The 14,743-nt window shown below is 43.1% G+C and overlaps 6 protein-coding genes across 6 annotated transcripts; 3 read left to right on the top strand and 3 right to left on the bottom strand.

Moving 5' to 3' along the window:
* Nucleotides 1–6: 6 nt before the first annotated feature.
* Nucleotides 7–3,804, bottom strand: FOA43_001077 (uncharacterized protein; the record flags this gene model as incomplete). The annotated part of the gene is made up of 1 exon (XM_038921400.1): nucleotides 7–3,804. The coding sequence occupies one exon, from the start codon at nucleotides 3,802–3,804 to the stop codon at nucleotides 7–9; it is 3,798 nt and encodes a 1,265-aa protein (XP_038777328.1).
* Nucleotides 3,805–4,794: 990 nt separating this feature from the next.
* On the top strand, nucleotides 4,795–5,127 carry FOA43_001076 (uncharacterized protein; the record flags this gene model as incomplete). The annotated part of the gene is made up of 1 exon (XM_038921399.1): nucleotides 4,795–5,127. One exon carries the CDS (start codon nucleotides 4,795–4,797, stop codon nucleotides 5,125–5,127), a length of 333 nt encoding a protein of 110 aa, XP_038777327.1.
* An 18-nt stretch (nucleotides 5,128–5,145) lies between these two features.
* FOA43_001075 (uncharacterized protein) lies at nucleotides 5,146–5,727 on the bottom strand (the record flags this gene model as incomplete). Its single annotated transcript, XM_038921398.1, has 1 exon — nucleotides 5,146–5,727. The coding sequence occupies one exon, from the start codon at nucleotides 5,725–5,727 to the stop codon at nucleotides 5,146–5,148; it is 582 nt and encodes a 193-aa protein (XP_038777326.1).
* Nucleotides 5,728–6,485: 758 nt separating this feature from the next.
* FOA43_001074 (uncharacterized protein) lies at nucleotides 6,486–6,815 on the top strand (the record flags this gene model as incomplete). Its single annotated transcript, XM_038921397.1, has 1 exon — nucleotides 6,486–6,815. One exon carries the CDS (start codon nucleotides 6,486–6,488, stop codon nucleotides 6,813–6,815), a length of 330 nt encoding a protein of 109 aa, XP_038777325.1.
* A 30-nt stretch (nucleotides 6,816–6,845) lies between these two features.
* On the top strand, nucleotides 6,846–13,171 carry FOA43_001073 (uncharacterized protein; the record flags this gene model as incomplete). Its single annotated transcript, XM_038921396.1, has 2 exons — nucleotides 6,846–6,852; nucleotides 7,071–13,171. 2 exons carry the CDS (start codon nucleotides 6,846–6,848, stop codon nucleotides 13,169–13,171), a joined length of 6,108 nt encoding a protein of 2,035 aa, XP_038777324.1.
* A 57-nt stretch (nucleotides 13,172–13,228) lies between these two features.
* On the bottom strand, nucleotides 13,229–14,626 carry ZPR1 (nucleolar zinc-finger protein; the record flags this gene model as incomplete). Its single annotated transcript, XM_038921395.1, has 1 exon — nucleotides 13,229–14,626. The coding sequence occupies one exon, from the start codon at nucleotides 14,624–14,626 to the stop codon at nucleotides 13,229–13,231; it is 1,398 nt and encodes a 465-aa protein (XP_038777323.1).
* Nucleotides 14,627–14,743: the final 117 nt, after the last annotated feature.

Below are 14,743 nucleotides of genomic sequence, written 5' to 3'. Positions count from 1 at the left end.
AAATGCTCAGAATGGGTTCAACGTTCTAACAGTCAAGCATGGCAAAGCCATACCAATTTCCGATCGTAATAGTACTGGAATATGCTGCAGAACCCGAACTTCCTGAATGTGGTTGTCTCCTTCCACTCTCGTCACGCACATGCGCAAAAAGGCATCCAAATAGCTGTCTGTATTGTCCTTAGGAGCTAAATTCAACATAGGAGGTTTAAGGTGCATGCTCTGCAATCTGGCCGTCATCTGCGAGCTTAGAAGATAATTATTATTGGCCTGATGAGAAGCCGCATCTACAGCGGGGGCACGATATTTGTTTCTGATCGAGGCTCTATACGATAGGGCATCATTCTCGTCCTCTGGAACGTACGTAGCAGCATCAACACCTGGCTCCCAATACAATTCGAGCACTCTTTCACCCTTGTTAAATTCAGCTTTACGCACAGGAAGCTGGTCACCATGGACTCGCTTCTCTATGCCGAATTCTGGAAGATACACATCAAATGACGACTCATACACTTGCAAAACAACTCCTGTACATAGAACCTGGCCTGTTTCACGGGACATGTCATTGACAGTCTGGCAAAGTAAAAGGTGAACTGCTTGATCCTGTGCAGCACGAGCACAATCCTTTTTGAAGTTGCAGTAGTCACAAGTCACCTTAAGAGACTCTTCGGTCTCAGGATACTGATCCACAGAGCCTGAAATTACTGTCTTAAGTTGTCTGTGAACGACAAAATCAGTGTAACGACGCAATGGCGAGGTAAAGTGAGTGTAAGTAGGGGTATTAAACAAATAGTGACCCAGATTCTGCTGTGCACGGCCTGCCACAATGTATCTACCACGTGGCATGCACTTGACAAGAATTGTCTGCACCGCAGCACGCTTCACAGGGTCGGTAATGCTTAGAACAGAATTCTGGAACGTAGCGGCATTGGAGGTGTCCAGCTTAACACCCAGCCTCTCAATCTTGGCCAGATGAACTTCAAATTTGGAAAGGGTTGGCATTGGATAACGGCGAAGTAATGATCTAGAGCCAAGTCCCGAATGAATCTTCTGGGCGACGGCAGAGTTCACAGCATGGAAAATTTCAGACACGAGAGTCTCAGCTGGCTCAGAGTCATAGATGTTAAGAGTAGGGCGTACTCTTTCATCATCCAACTGGTCAAGCAACGAAGTAGAGCTCCGAGGATCTAAATCAGGATTTCCCAATCGTTTCTTGCGCAATCTCGCAGCTATTAGTTCCAAAGTGGCGACGTAACCAGCGGTAGCAGAGTCGGCTGCAGAAGAGCCCGATTGGAGAAGAGTACTGACAGTTTCGTAGCTGACCCTTTGTGCTGGTCTCACCACGGTTTCACCCATCCACACATCAGCAACTTCAAAAGTAGCGGAATCAACTTCAAACACCACACTGAGCGCTAGACAAGGCTGATTAACATGGAAAGAGATGGCCTCGGCAACCGGTTCGGGCAAAAGCCCAACAGTTTTCTGAGGAAGCGTTACGCCGTGAGACCGTTTCCGTGCACGCTTGTCCAAAGAGGAGTCACGTCTAATGAAGTAAGTGACATCAGCGATGTGGATACCCAGTTCAATTCGAGTACTGGACACCACCTTCACATGCATGGCATGGTCAGAAACAGTGCCATTTTCGCTAAACGCAAGGACGTACTCCCCGCTAAGATCTCTTCTGCCAGGAATACCTTCCTGAACGGAAGGTAAATCATTTAGATATCTCTCTAGTGGCTTTTCTAAGTACTCATCTCCTTGGAAGTTGTTATCACGCAAAATACTGGTCACTTCAACATTCGGTTCCTCCATACATCCGAGTTGAGAAACTAGAGTACCAAATGGATGTAGAGAGGTAATTGGCCAGCGCTTGATGGATGCGACAAATATTTGATCACCATACTTGTCGTGATTTTCAACAAAATCCTTTGGTGCCTGTTCCGTTGGAATGGCAATAAGTGGCACCTTTTTATCGGTTGGCTTGAACCAAACAATTTTTGGCCGATGATTATTATTGTTGTTGTTGATATTGTTGCTGTTATCTTTACCCTTCTTGTTGTCTTTGGAAGCCTGAGAAGGTCTTAATAAACCTAGCGTACCCGAAAACAGTTGTCCCGGAATTCTATCAATAACGGCAACGATATGGCCAGCAAAGAGAGGTTTTTGATTATCATTAATCTGTTCTTCTTCCACTAGTAAAAGCGATTGGCCCTCGACCTCAACGTCATCATTCTTCTTTTGAGTAGGACGTTGTTTGAGTGATCCGCGACGATTCAAAAATCCAGACTCTCCTGTGCTGGCATCATTATGAACATCGTTGTTGGCATTAGAAGTGGTAATTCGATCCTTACGACGTTTTTTCTCTTCCTTTTCACGTTTTGAAGACCACACTTCATCAACAACAAGCAATTCTACGGCCACCAGATCGCCTTCAAGTGCTCTGTTTCTATCCTTTGAACCACAAATAAAGATATCAGCATCTAACATACCGTCTGTGGAAACGTATGCATCACTACGGTTCTTCTTGTTGACACGTAATATACCAGTGACCAATCTTCCTTCTCCAATTAGTTCTGGAAGAGTAGATTGAGGTAAATAGGGAGCAAACAGAGACTTCCGTTGACCATTTTGAAATTGGGATAAGGACGATGTAGATCCACCGTAAGAGCCTTGTTTTCTGTTATGTCCGGGTGTAAATGGAGAAGACTGTGCACTTCTCCAATTGCTACTATCAGAGCCAGTGCTTCTGTGACTTGGGCTTGTTCTGAAGCGATCGGAAAATGCTGGTTGAGGAGGAGTGAGTGTATCCTCGCGAGGAGGAAATTGGAATCCGCGCTGGGGTGATGCAGTTGTGCCTGGAAGCAGGCTGGATTGAGATCTACCGTGGGTATACTGAGAGCCACGAACAGCGTCTGTTATTGGATTGTTTACTTCAAGATCCAAACGACCAGGAGAAGGAGGAAATTTGAAAGAAGGTGGTGCTAAACCAGGAGGAGGCGGTGCAAGAGACGGTGCAAGAGACGGTGTCACCGTGAGAGCAGGAGGTGCCGGCAGCTGAGCAGCAGCACTGGCATAAGAAGTGATTGTCTGAGTATTTGTCTGCGATCCCAACTTAGAAGGAGAATGTACTCTTTGAGCTTGTGCCTCTGCTGCTGCACGTCGAGCCTCTGATAGACCTAAAGAGTGTCTTCGAGAATGCCCTAGTGCTTGAGGACGAGAGTCCAACTTGCTTTGCTGCTGTTGCTGCTGCTGTTGTTGTTGCTGTTGCTGGTGATATGCAGAGACAGAAGACTGAGTCCGACGATGGTACCGAGATGAGTAAGAAAGGTTGTCGGGGTCTGGAGGCAGCGTATTTGAGCTGGACGAACGACGATGATGTGGTTGTGGTTGTTGTTGCTGTAATTGCTGCTGTTGTAGTTGCTGTAGTTGCTGCTGCTGCTGGCCAAGTTGATTGCTTGAAGGGGAATTGGGTGAAAGGGAAAGAGACTGCAGACCCAAAGTAGCCGAACCCGCTTGTTCAGTAAGCTGCTGCTGTTGTTTCATAATCTGCTGTTGCTGTGCCTGAACAACTTCCAATTGACGTTGAAGATTGAGCTGTTCCAGCATCAAGGTGGTGAGTTCACTAGGCGAACGTCTGTGGGCGACATGGATGGTCTTCGGTTTTTCGCCGATGGTCTGAACAGTGGGCTGAGAAGAGGATTGACCTGATTGGATGGGTTGGATGGGTTGATTGAGACCCTGGTTGAGACCTTGGTTGGACGAAGACTTTGAAGGATTGTTAAAGCCCAAAAAGGAATTGCTATTCATTGTAAAGAATGATAAAGAGGGAATGCCCTCAAAGTACAGAAGAGATGCAAAAAGATAGAGACTATACTTGAGAGACTATACTATGAGGCTGTACAAGAAGAGTGTACGAATTATTGAGGAATTGGAATGAAGCAAGAGGGCAAAATGCCAGAAAATAGAAATGGCTGATAAACAGTATGAAAAAGTTTTAAAGGGAAATGGCTGCGCTGCCGGAGTGCAGCGGGCAGAAGATGTGGGACGGCGTAGAGTGTTTGGGGTAGTAGTGGCAGCTCGCCAGGAACTCGGTGTGGCAAAAGTTTACGTGGCTCGTACAAAAAAAAGGCACGACTGGTGACAAGGTCAGCGATTGCGACAGAGCAGGGGTGAGGCTAGGGCAAGGCTAGGGCAAGCTAAGCGTATTGGTCGGCTAAGCGTATTGGTCGGCAAAGTGATTGAATATGGCCATAGTTATCCGACTTTACAGAGTCTACAGAGTAACTGGTAGACCAGAAACAGATATATTGATCCTGAATGATTGGAAAACTCCCGGTAACCCTCACTATTGTGATGACGTAGTGAAATTTTGGGGAATTCATCAAGAATGAAGAAAAAGAAAAAATACCGCGGAAAAAAAAACGTTGGACGCGAGATTGTGCGATTGGTGAGAATGAGGGCAGATTAGATATAGAGGGGGGAATCAGCTACTAGGAATCGGGATGATGAAGAATGACAGCTGCAAAGTAGAAAAAAGGATAAGCATTAGATTACTTGGCCAAATCCACGTTTCCAATTGGACTGGCTATTTCCACTGGCTTTGAGCAATGAAGCAAGATTCCAGTGAAAACGAGATTGTTTGTTTGCTGCAGATCAGCTAATAGTTACTCTCCGGTCGATATATTTTATAGTCGCGTCGCTTCAACACCAGACAAATTTTTTACCCTGGTTTATTCGGATGTCCTTTGGCTGTCGGTATGGTTTTCCTTATTCCTTGTCTCTTCTTTACCCTTCATTATGCTCGGACCGTTCAGATCTACGCTTGTGAATCTTGGTGGGTTACTTTGGAAGCGTCCATGGAGATTGTCGTCCACACAAAAATATAGACAGAGGAAGCGAATGCAGCAGGTGGATGCTAACATTGAGAATTTATTCCAAGGGCTCAAAGCCAATAGTATGAAGACCCGCAAAGTCAACCAGTTGAAATATGATTTCCCCAAGGAAAAGGATATGGAAGCTAAAGATAAGTATACCGTTTTCAACAAGCACTCTAGAGGTTACAGGAAGGCTGCTCACTTTGTGCCCAAGTGGACAAAGTTATCCTTGAGAGATAATCCCAAACACTTTTAATCATGTGCATAAATGTATCTATATATTATCCCATATGTAGTTGGATATGAAGTATTCACTATAGTTCTCAAGCTTCAAGACGCCACTTTTGTTTTTCCTCTTATTTAGCACCATAACCTGTTTGTTTTGTATGTCCAGTTTCATACCCAATGATTCGTAGAGCTTTAACTTGATCATTTTGGCCCTTTCTGCAACCTCGATATCTTCAGATAATTCAAAACTGTTTTTCATCTCCTGTAGCTGATTTTCTAGTTCGTCTAACCGTTTCAATTCCTGGTTGTACGTCAATTTGAGAGAGTTGAGCTCCATGTTAAATGTCGTCAAATTTCCTGCAATATGAAACATCTGATTCTCCAAATCAATTAACTGTTTTTGGGCCGTTTTCATCTTATTTGACCCCTTCAACTGGTTGATTGATGCGGACAGCGTGCTCAGCTGCTTTGTTAGTTTGTTGTTTTTAGCTCTACGCGCCTCTATATCCGTCTGCCTAAGAGTGTCCAATTGCTGGATGTTATTTGCTATACTGTCAAGTAAATTGAGATCATTCTGAATATCAAAACCACTGTTCGTTTCAGTTATCGCCGTTTTTAGAGAGTCCATGGTCAAGTAGAAACGTTGTGGTGGTGGTTGAACTTACTTAGTAAACAGCTTTTTAAATGTTGAAGTTCGCGACCCTATTTTTTTCTTCTTCTCTTTGTCGTCTCGAAAGTCAGCTGAGCTCACCCGTCTCTCTTTCTCTACATTATAGAACACGCAGTTAGATATGCCACAAGATATAGAGAAAGAAAAGGTTACGAAAGGGTTTCCTGTCTGGATGCTTAATCCTAAGGAGGAGAAACAAGTGTTTCAGAATTGGCGAAATAATGCATGGAAAGCATGTGATGAATACGTACAGAAATTCGCAGAGTGTGAAAAGACGGCTGGAATGGGGGTTTGGTTTAAGTGCCGAAAATCCAGCAAGGCGATGAGAAAATGCATAGAAAGCAGACGAGAGAAGGAGTTCGTGGATGAAGAGAGGGATAAGTTTATTAGGAAGAAAATGGAGTCTATGGGGCTAAAGGGCAAGGACGAGGAGGAGAAATACATTAGGGAAAGTACTAGGGCCGCTGGTAAATGACCGAAGTCCATGTCAGCGGTGGTAAACGTACATACACCCTCCCCACTAATCTGTATATATATATATATAATTTTATATTAGCTAAGACCTTTACGATTAATCATCATCAGTTGTAATTACCCCACACTTGAAAATTACAAACCATACAATATTGTGTGGAGAACGATTTGGTATATAAGGGGTAAGATCTGTCGGTATCTTGAATCTGAACAGCAGATAACATTTACTCATACCTAATATTATGTCTTCATTTTTGGATCGCTGGTTATATGACAGAGGTGCCAAGTCTCATTCTGGCACCAGTATGCTTAACACAAATTCCTACAATTCCGCTTCATCGAAAGCCACGCAAGAGAAGGTTAATAATTACCAGGCTGCCGCATCTCCTGGAACTTCTCCTAATTTAATGAATATTCCTTATTCCTATTATAAGCAGCAGCAGCTGCTGCCTGAGCCCAAACTCAACAGCAATACCAAGTTCGACGAGATCAACGCTGACAAGCCAATGTTGGCCGAAAGGAGAGGGTCAACTAGTTCTACAAGTTCGACCAGTTCAGAAGAGAAAGAGTAACGCTTTATACTATTTCGTTTATTTACTACCATGCAGAGTGTTTAGTGCAATCAATTTCTTTATTAAATATGTGTAGGGCAGTATCGTGTTCCCTGGCGATTGTGCTCCAACGGCCACCGGCTCCAACGGCCACCGGCTCCAACGGCCACCGGGCTCCAACGGAGACTCCACTTAAAAGTTTGCAGATCGCTTACAATCAAAAATTCCGTACGGATTAAAGATTCCTTATACTTCTGTATCTATTTTACTCATTAGCTGGATCCTATACACACTACATGGATCCTCCAATCAAAGAATATCGCCATGGAGATGGAGACGGCCGCAGGTCCGGTTCTTCTTCACCCCATTCCGGTTCCAATCCCTTCGCTGTACCTACGATTCAGTTTTCTTACAGTGATAGCGAATCTGACTCCGATGAGCATCAGCCTCTGCACCGGTCTCGGCACCTTTCTCGAAATCCGCTTCTGCAGCCGCCATCTCGGCAGCCGCCTCGACAAGGTACTTCTAAACAGCACAAAGATACATTTGTTCGGAAAAAGCCGCGTCACTCTTCAGATGCCGAACCTCTACTTCAGTTAGATACCTCTAATTGGAGCTCGACGTTTTCCGCCCCCTTCTCACCCACGATACCAGTTCCACGTGATATCATATCTCGTCATAATGGTGATGGTTCATTGGCACCTTCCAAGAGTATTCTAGAAAGGTTGGGCCGTGCCAAATCCACAAATACCCGACCAGAGTCTGTCGAAGATGATCAAATGTTGCCATCTCCGTCTTCGTTAGGTTCTCAAGAAGTTACATTTCTTTCTGGAGATGATGAAGAAGATGTTAATATCGAAAATGAGCTTAGCGATTGCCTTGATTTGGCCCTAGGCAGTGATAACCAGACTCATGAGGGTGTGTGGATGCCTTCCCAGAAGTCCACGCTACGTCAAAGACGTAGAAAACCTCCTCTTGCCCCATCGCCTTTACAGTCAACTTCTGCTGTGAATTTAACAGCGAACGAATCTGTGGGGGCCAGTTCTTCTGTGATAGGAACAGATTTGGAGGCGCTAAGCAGTAGCTATGAAGTTATACCGATGGACAATATGAGTGGCAGTCATGATGATGCAGAATCGTCTCTGCATGTTCCTGCGAAGGCAATTGGCAATGCTTTTAAACAATTTTCAAACAAAGTGAATGCAGGAGAAGATGATGCAGCCGATGACGAGGCTGAAGAGGCCGATAATGAAGACGACCACAACGAGAATGATCTCCATCATGATTATGAGAATGGAGGCCATCTCCAAAATCTAACAGGTCACTCAGATCCCTCTGGATCACTTTCTGCGACGGCTTCCAACTCTTCATACGGTCATGATGAAGCTCCTTCCAGTATCATCGATATTCTCAATCCATTCAATGATCAATACGGTCAACAATCCTTTGTAAGCTCTACAAAGGAGGATGAGGAGCCAGAAACTCCGGCACTTCGATCTCCTCCTCTCTATGGTAGGTCGCTCCAATTCTTCCTCTATAATAGTCCCATTAGAAAGCGCTGCTACGAACTTGCTACTGGTTCCAGGCTGAATCAATCTATTACTACACTTCTCATTGCCGAGACAGTTCTTCTTACATATCAGGAATGGACTGTAGATCGACAATATATGATTAACAAAAGGTACATGTGGGTGGACTGGATTTTGTTTATTTTCTACATCGTGTATACTGCTGAGATGGTCATCAAGATCATTTCGTATGGATTTCATGATGATTCTCAGATGTTTAAAGCTTTGCGAATCGAAAGAGAGAAAGGCTTGATTAGAAGGTACTACGAGAAATTGACAACGAAGTTCAAACGCATGCGAAGACGCCAATCTACAGATGAGGCTAATCCATTCTTGGATGAGGGGACGGAGACTCATAACCCCGTCCCCAAGCAGACCGAAGCCCATCGAAATACAGCCGTCCTTATGGCTCCTCGTGCTTATCTTCGTGCAGATTGGAATAAAATTGACTTTATTTCTATAGTCTCTTTCTGGATCTCTTTCGCTCTTTCAATGTCTGAAGTAGACATAAAATACAGATGCACTGTGTTTCGCTCGCTCATGTGCCTCAAGATATTGCGACTTTTCAATATCACCCACGGTACGCGTATGTGCCTTAAGGGTATTCGAGCCGCCGGTGCTCAATGCAAAGAGGTGACGCTTTTCCTAGTTTGCTTTTGGATTCTTTTTGCTGTCATTGGTGTTCAGTCTTTCAAGACTTCTTTAAGAAGGCATTGTGTATGGGAGAATCCTTCCAATCCCGCTGAAACTTACTTACAAAAATTACAGTTTTGTGGCTCTTATTTAGACCCAACTACAAAGCACGCTATGCCCTGGTTGGAGGCGGATGGTTCATCTTCCTCTCAGATAAAGGGATTTAGATGCCCCATTTATTCGAAGTGTATTTTGAGCGAGAATCCTTATGGAAACACGGTTTCCTTCGATAATATCTTTCATTCGCTCGAGCTTGTATTTGTTATCATGAGTGCCAACACTTTCACCGATATCATGTATTATACCATGGATAGCGAAACGATTGCAGCTTCAATGTTCTTCATTTTCTCCATTTTTTTCCTAACTGTCTGGTTGCTTAATTTAGTCATTGCTGTGATCATCAACTCCTACAGAGTACATTTGGAGGTCATGGAAAATAGAAGTCAGGGAAAAGGGTCAAAATTTGAGATAAAATTGAAGATGTGGCACATTAGATATGCCGACTTTGTTTCCCATTCAAAGAATATCACCAAACTCTTCAACTTTAGCAGTGTGTTTGTCGTCATTATCATGGTAAGCTTCATTTTTGAGTGTACCAAGACATCGGATGACGCTATGATTGCTTTCAACAAGTACTATAGGGCACAGTTTGTTACCACGATGATCTTGGCCGGTGAAATCTTGATTCGATTTTTGTGTTTCGTGCCAGGTGGTCACTGCAGAGTCTTTTTCTATTCAATAGCTAACTGGATCGATCTCATTCTTGCTGTGATCACTTCAGTTATCATTGCTCCTCCTATCTACAAGCGATTGGGTGCACTGTATGGTTGGCTTAGTGTATTTCAAATCGCCAGATTCTATAGGGTTGTGATTTCGTTTGGTTTCTTGAAAGAAGCATGGCAATCTGTGTTTACCAGAATTAAACCTTTCTTGCATCTGTGTCTCTTCTTCGTGCTTTCTATCTACCTCATAGGTATCATTATGGCAAGGATGTTTGAAAATGTAATCTCTCCTGAAAAGTTTCTTGTGTCGAACCAGCTCATCATGCTAAACTTGCCTAATGTCATGTTGTCGCTTTATACTATCACTTCCACTGAAAATTGGACAGAGATACTTTACTATGCTCAACAATCTGCTGCGAATGGATTCACTAGGTTCTTCTGTTCTGTCTGTTTGATTTCTTGGTTCATATTCTCAAATACTGTGTTGCTCAACATTTTCATTGCCATTATAACGGAGAATATCGGACTTCCAGAATCTGAAAAGAAGCGTCAGCAGATTGAGCAGTTTTACAGGAAGTTGAAGAAGGCTACCTTGCACAAGGAAACAGCTCTATTTGACTCTTTTAGACGGAGAATCAACAACTCGCAAGGTGCTGAGGCTACTAGAACTGTTTTGATTGAGAAAATGAAGATGTTGATGGAAAACTACAGTTCAGAACAAGAGCCCGTACACAAAGAACCTTCTTTGGTTTATCTTTTTGGTGCATGGATTTCGGATTTGTTTCGATTTATTCCACTTTATAGTCGGGTAATGAGAGCCCTTGGCAGAGTATATGGTCGGTTTGTTTTGCTACTAAAGAGGTGGGTGGCTAGGATTAAAGAGAAGCGAAATAATGCGGGTGTTGGAACCGTCGATCGGTCATTGGCCTTGTTTCCTGGTAACAACAGTTTTCGAATATCTTGTCAAAAGTTGGTGGCACCTGGAAGAGGTGTCCGTACTGTAGGTGTTCAGCCTATTCCCTTTTTACGAGATACATTCTCAGTGATTATGTTCATTGCTTCCATTGCTGTCATTGTAGTGGCCTGCTATACCACTCCCCTATACAAGAGGCGTATGGGCTTCTATTCCAATGAGTGGAACTGGACTTTGTATTTGGACTTGTTCTTTTCAATTCTTTTTACCGTCGAATTTATCATCAAGGTTGTGGCAGACGGTTTTGCTTTTGGTCCGTGCGCCTATCTTGGTTCTTCATGGAACGTGATCGATTTCGTTGTTCTTATCTCTTTCTGGTTTGCGGTTTTTGCTGTTCTGTTCAATGAGTATACTGTTTTAACTATCGTCGGTGCCATCAGAGCTCTGAGAGGTTTCCGTCTTTTGACTATCACAAAGGGATCTCGGGAAGCATTTCAGTTTGCCGTAATTTCTGGTGCTAGAAGGATCTTTACTGCTGCTATTATTGCTCTTTCGCTTTTGATTCCCTTCGCCCTTTGGGGTCTTAATCTTTTCAGAGGGAAATTGGGTTCCTGTTCTGATGGAGACAGCAGCAGAGCTGAGTGTGCATTAGAATTTGCCAATGAGGTATTCAAATGGGATGTTTTAAGTCCCAATGCATTCACTTACCCATATCTTGAGTTCAATACCTTCCGACATGCTCTTTTCACAATGTTTCAGATCATTTCCTTAGAAGGATGGGTGGATTTGTTACTTAACCTCATGAACATCACTGGTTTTGAAACGTCTCCTAATACTTTTGCCTCTCCTGGTAATGCGATCTTCATTGTACTTTTCAATTTCTTTTCGATCGTGTTAATCTTAAATGTTTTTGTTTCTTTGATCATCAACAACTATTCGATGCAGACAGGTGTCGCCTATCTGTCTGAGCAACAGCTAGCTTGGTATGAGGTGAAGAAAATTCTAGGTCAGGTGAAGCCTTCGAAAAGAATTGACAGCTCTCATATGAGTCCATTTAGAAAGAGGTTATACGACGCTTTTGTGAGTAAGAACCGTCACATTTCAAGGTATGTGAAGGGTCTTTTGTTCATTCATCTTGGTGGACTTCTTTCTGAAGCATATCCAATGTCAACGGCTGGAAACGATGTTCGTTATGCGATTTTCATGATTTCTACTTCTGGATTGCTTATCTATAATTTTCTTTCCCTCTATGCTTACGGTCCAAAGTTGTTCTTCTCAAACAAGTGGAATGCTTTTCGGCTTTTCGTTTCATCAGGAGCGTTCGTCATGACATTTGTCTTGTTTTTCATTCCCAAGACCACAGTGTACAATAATTTTGACAAATTATTCTTGGTTGCAGTTATTCTTTTCATCATTCCTAAGGTTGATACTTTGAACCAACTATTGCGATTCGCCTCGGCTAGTTTACCATCGCTGTTTGCCATCATCTACACATGGTTCGTTCTATTTATTGTGTTCGCAATGGCTTTGAACCAGATATTCGGTTTGACCAGAACAGGTCCTAATACAACCGGTAATCTTAATGCCAGAACGGTACCTAGGGCCCTTATCATGCTCTTTAGATGCAGTTTTGGTGAGGGTTGGAACTATATTATGTACGACTTTGCTGTGATAGCTCCGTCCTGTTACGGTGGGCATATCTACAACACAGATTGTGGTGAAGAGGGTTTAGCTTTTGTATTGTTTATCGTGTGGAACATTTTGTCCATGTACATCTTCATGAACATTATGATTTCTGTCGTGATCAACAACTTCAGTTACGTTTATCATGGTTCAGGACCTCATGCTGCCATTACCAGGGAGGAGTTGAGAAAGTTCAAGCGTGCATGGAACAAATACGATGTCTATGGTTCTGGATATATAAGGCCAGACCAATTTCAGTCATTTCTCAGCTCTTTGGACGGCGTTTTGTCTTATCACGTGTACCAGAAGCCATATAGAGTGCCAGAAATTGCTCCTCAGTGGATCACTCAGAATTCTGCCAATCCATACGATCTTCGACTCGACTTTGGTAGGTTGAACAAAGTCTTTGCGCATATAGATTTTGAGAAATCTGCAGGAAGAAGAGACAGATACAATTACCTTGTAGTTGAGACACAGTTAAAGGCTGTCCAAACAGAGCAAGGACCCATGCTTAAGTTTACAGATGTGATCTCTGAAGTCGGCTACTATTCTCGTTTCGAAGATAGCACTTGTTTGACGTTGGAAGATTTCATCAAGCGAACCATTTTAATGAAACGGATCAACAGGATCCTTCGAAACATGAGTATACATGCAGCAGTGGAGTTGGCAGTGACTAGGCTTAGATTTAAGTCCCGTACATTGATGAGTTCTCAGCAGTATAATACTGCTGGCTTTGATCCTTGGACCGCAAGTGATTTCGGAGTTTCAGATGACGAGGATCCGTTCAGGGACACATGAAAAAAGGAGAAATTCTTTTATATAATGTATATTAACGATCGCAGTTCATATTATTGCTTAAACTTTCATATCAGCAATACCCAAATCCTCATTTTCCTGCTCAGATCTTTCGTATTCTTCAGAGGTCATGTTAGGATCTGGGTCCGGTGCGTAAACATTCTGGATGTATGAAGAGGCCAAAGGATCCTCCATCATAACGGTGAACTGTTCTTTGCCGGCCAAGGCGAGATCCATTTTATCAAAGAATTCTTTCCATTTCTTCTTGGTGGCATCATCCATAGAATCGGAAGTTTGTGTAAACGCATTGCTGAATAATCCATCTTTAACTTCACTTAATATACCTTCGACCGTAGTGAATCGGCCTCCTAGAGTACCAGGTGTGACATCAAGTCCCAATTCAGGTATTTTCAAGGTACAAGTCTCGCTCTTCAAGATATCCCTGGCCAAATCCTCTGGATCTGTACATTTTAGTGTAATTCTCTTACCTTTCGTAGGGATTTCGCCCCCTGTTTTGACATCGTTTGACTTATAACCACACTTAGCACACACTGTAGACATAAGAATGACATCTTTGAAGTGTGGAATATTAACCATCTTCATATGAGTCTCACATGGAGCACCGCATGACGAGCACGAAGCTGTGAATACCTGTATTTCATCTTCGGGATTATCTCCAAACGATCCTGTAGTTTTGACACCTTGATCATCAGAAGCAGTAGCATCGGATTCTTGTATTTTAGCTGCCGCAGTAGTTGCCTGGGCAATTCCTAATTGGTCGTCCTGCTCCTTAGTACGAATATAATGAGTACATGACCACTTATGCTGGGCCTCTCCCGGCCTATATTCAACCCATGAGTTGCCAGTTGGATCATCTGTCACCAATGTAATTGGAAGAGTACCTGGTCCACAATCAAGGGTCGATTTCACCTTATTCACAAAGGTCTCAATATTTTTATAGACATCTGGATGTTCGGTCTTTCTCCGAGATTGATCCATCTCTAAATCTGACACCATCTCGCTGAGTGATCCTTCCACGGTGGTGAACTGACCAGTTTTAGCGGGTATTTCCACGTCTAACTCGACAAATTTACAAGTGCATGAGTCAGATTTGATAACCTGACGATTAAAATCATCCTTATTCTCAATTTTAACAACGTATTTGGTTCCCTTTTCTTGAATCTGAGAAGCCGCCTGAATCTCGTTATTCTTGTAGCCACAGTGAGGGCATTCAAATGACATGATGATCGTCTCTTTAAAATATGGAATCGATGTAAGAAGTAGTCGCGTCACTCCCTGTTTGCCACATTTCATACATAGAGACTCAACTTCCTGAACTGGGTTGCCTTCAACATCCGATGATCCCGTATTTTTCACCTCTTCACTCACCTTTTCAGCTGCCTGTCCTACTGGTTCAAAGAATGTAGACGAATCCTCCGAAGTTGGATTTCCACTCATTTTTTTCTTATCTGTTTGCTGTTCGTTGGTTTCAATCTTCTCTGAATCCATTACGTGCCTCTCTTTGTAGTGTATTCAATTTATAGAAATTGGATTACTACTTGGAAAATTAAACTA

Source organism: Brettanomyces nanus, chromosome 1 (assembly GCF_011074865.1).
Source record: "Brettanomyces nanus chromosome 1, complete sequence".
Classification (NCBI taxonomy): domain Eukaryota; kingdom Fungi; phylum Ascomycota; class Pichiomycetes; order Pichiales; family Pichiaceae; genus Brettanomyces; species Brettanomyces nanus.
Note: the sequence above shows the minus strand (reverse complement) of the source record. Positions and strands in the feature narration are given on the sequence as shown.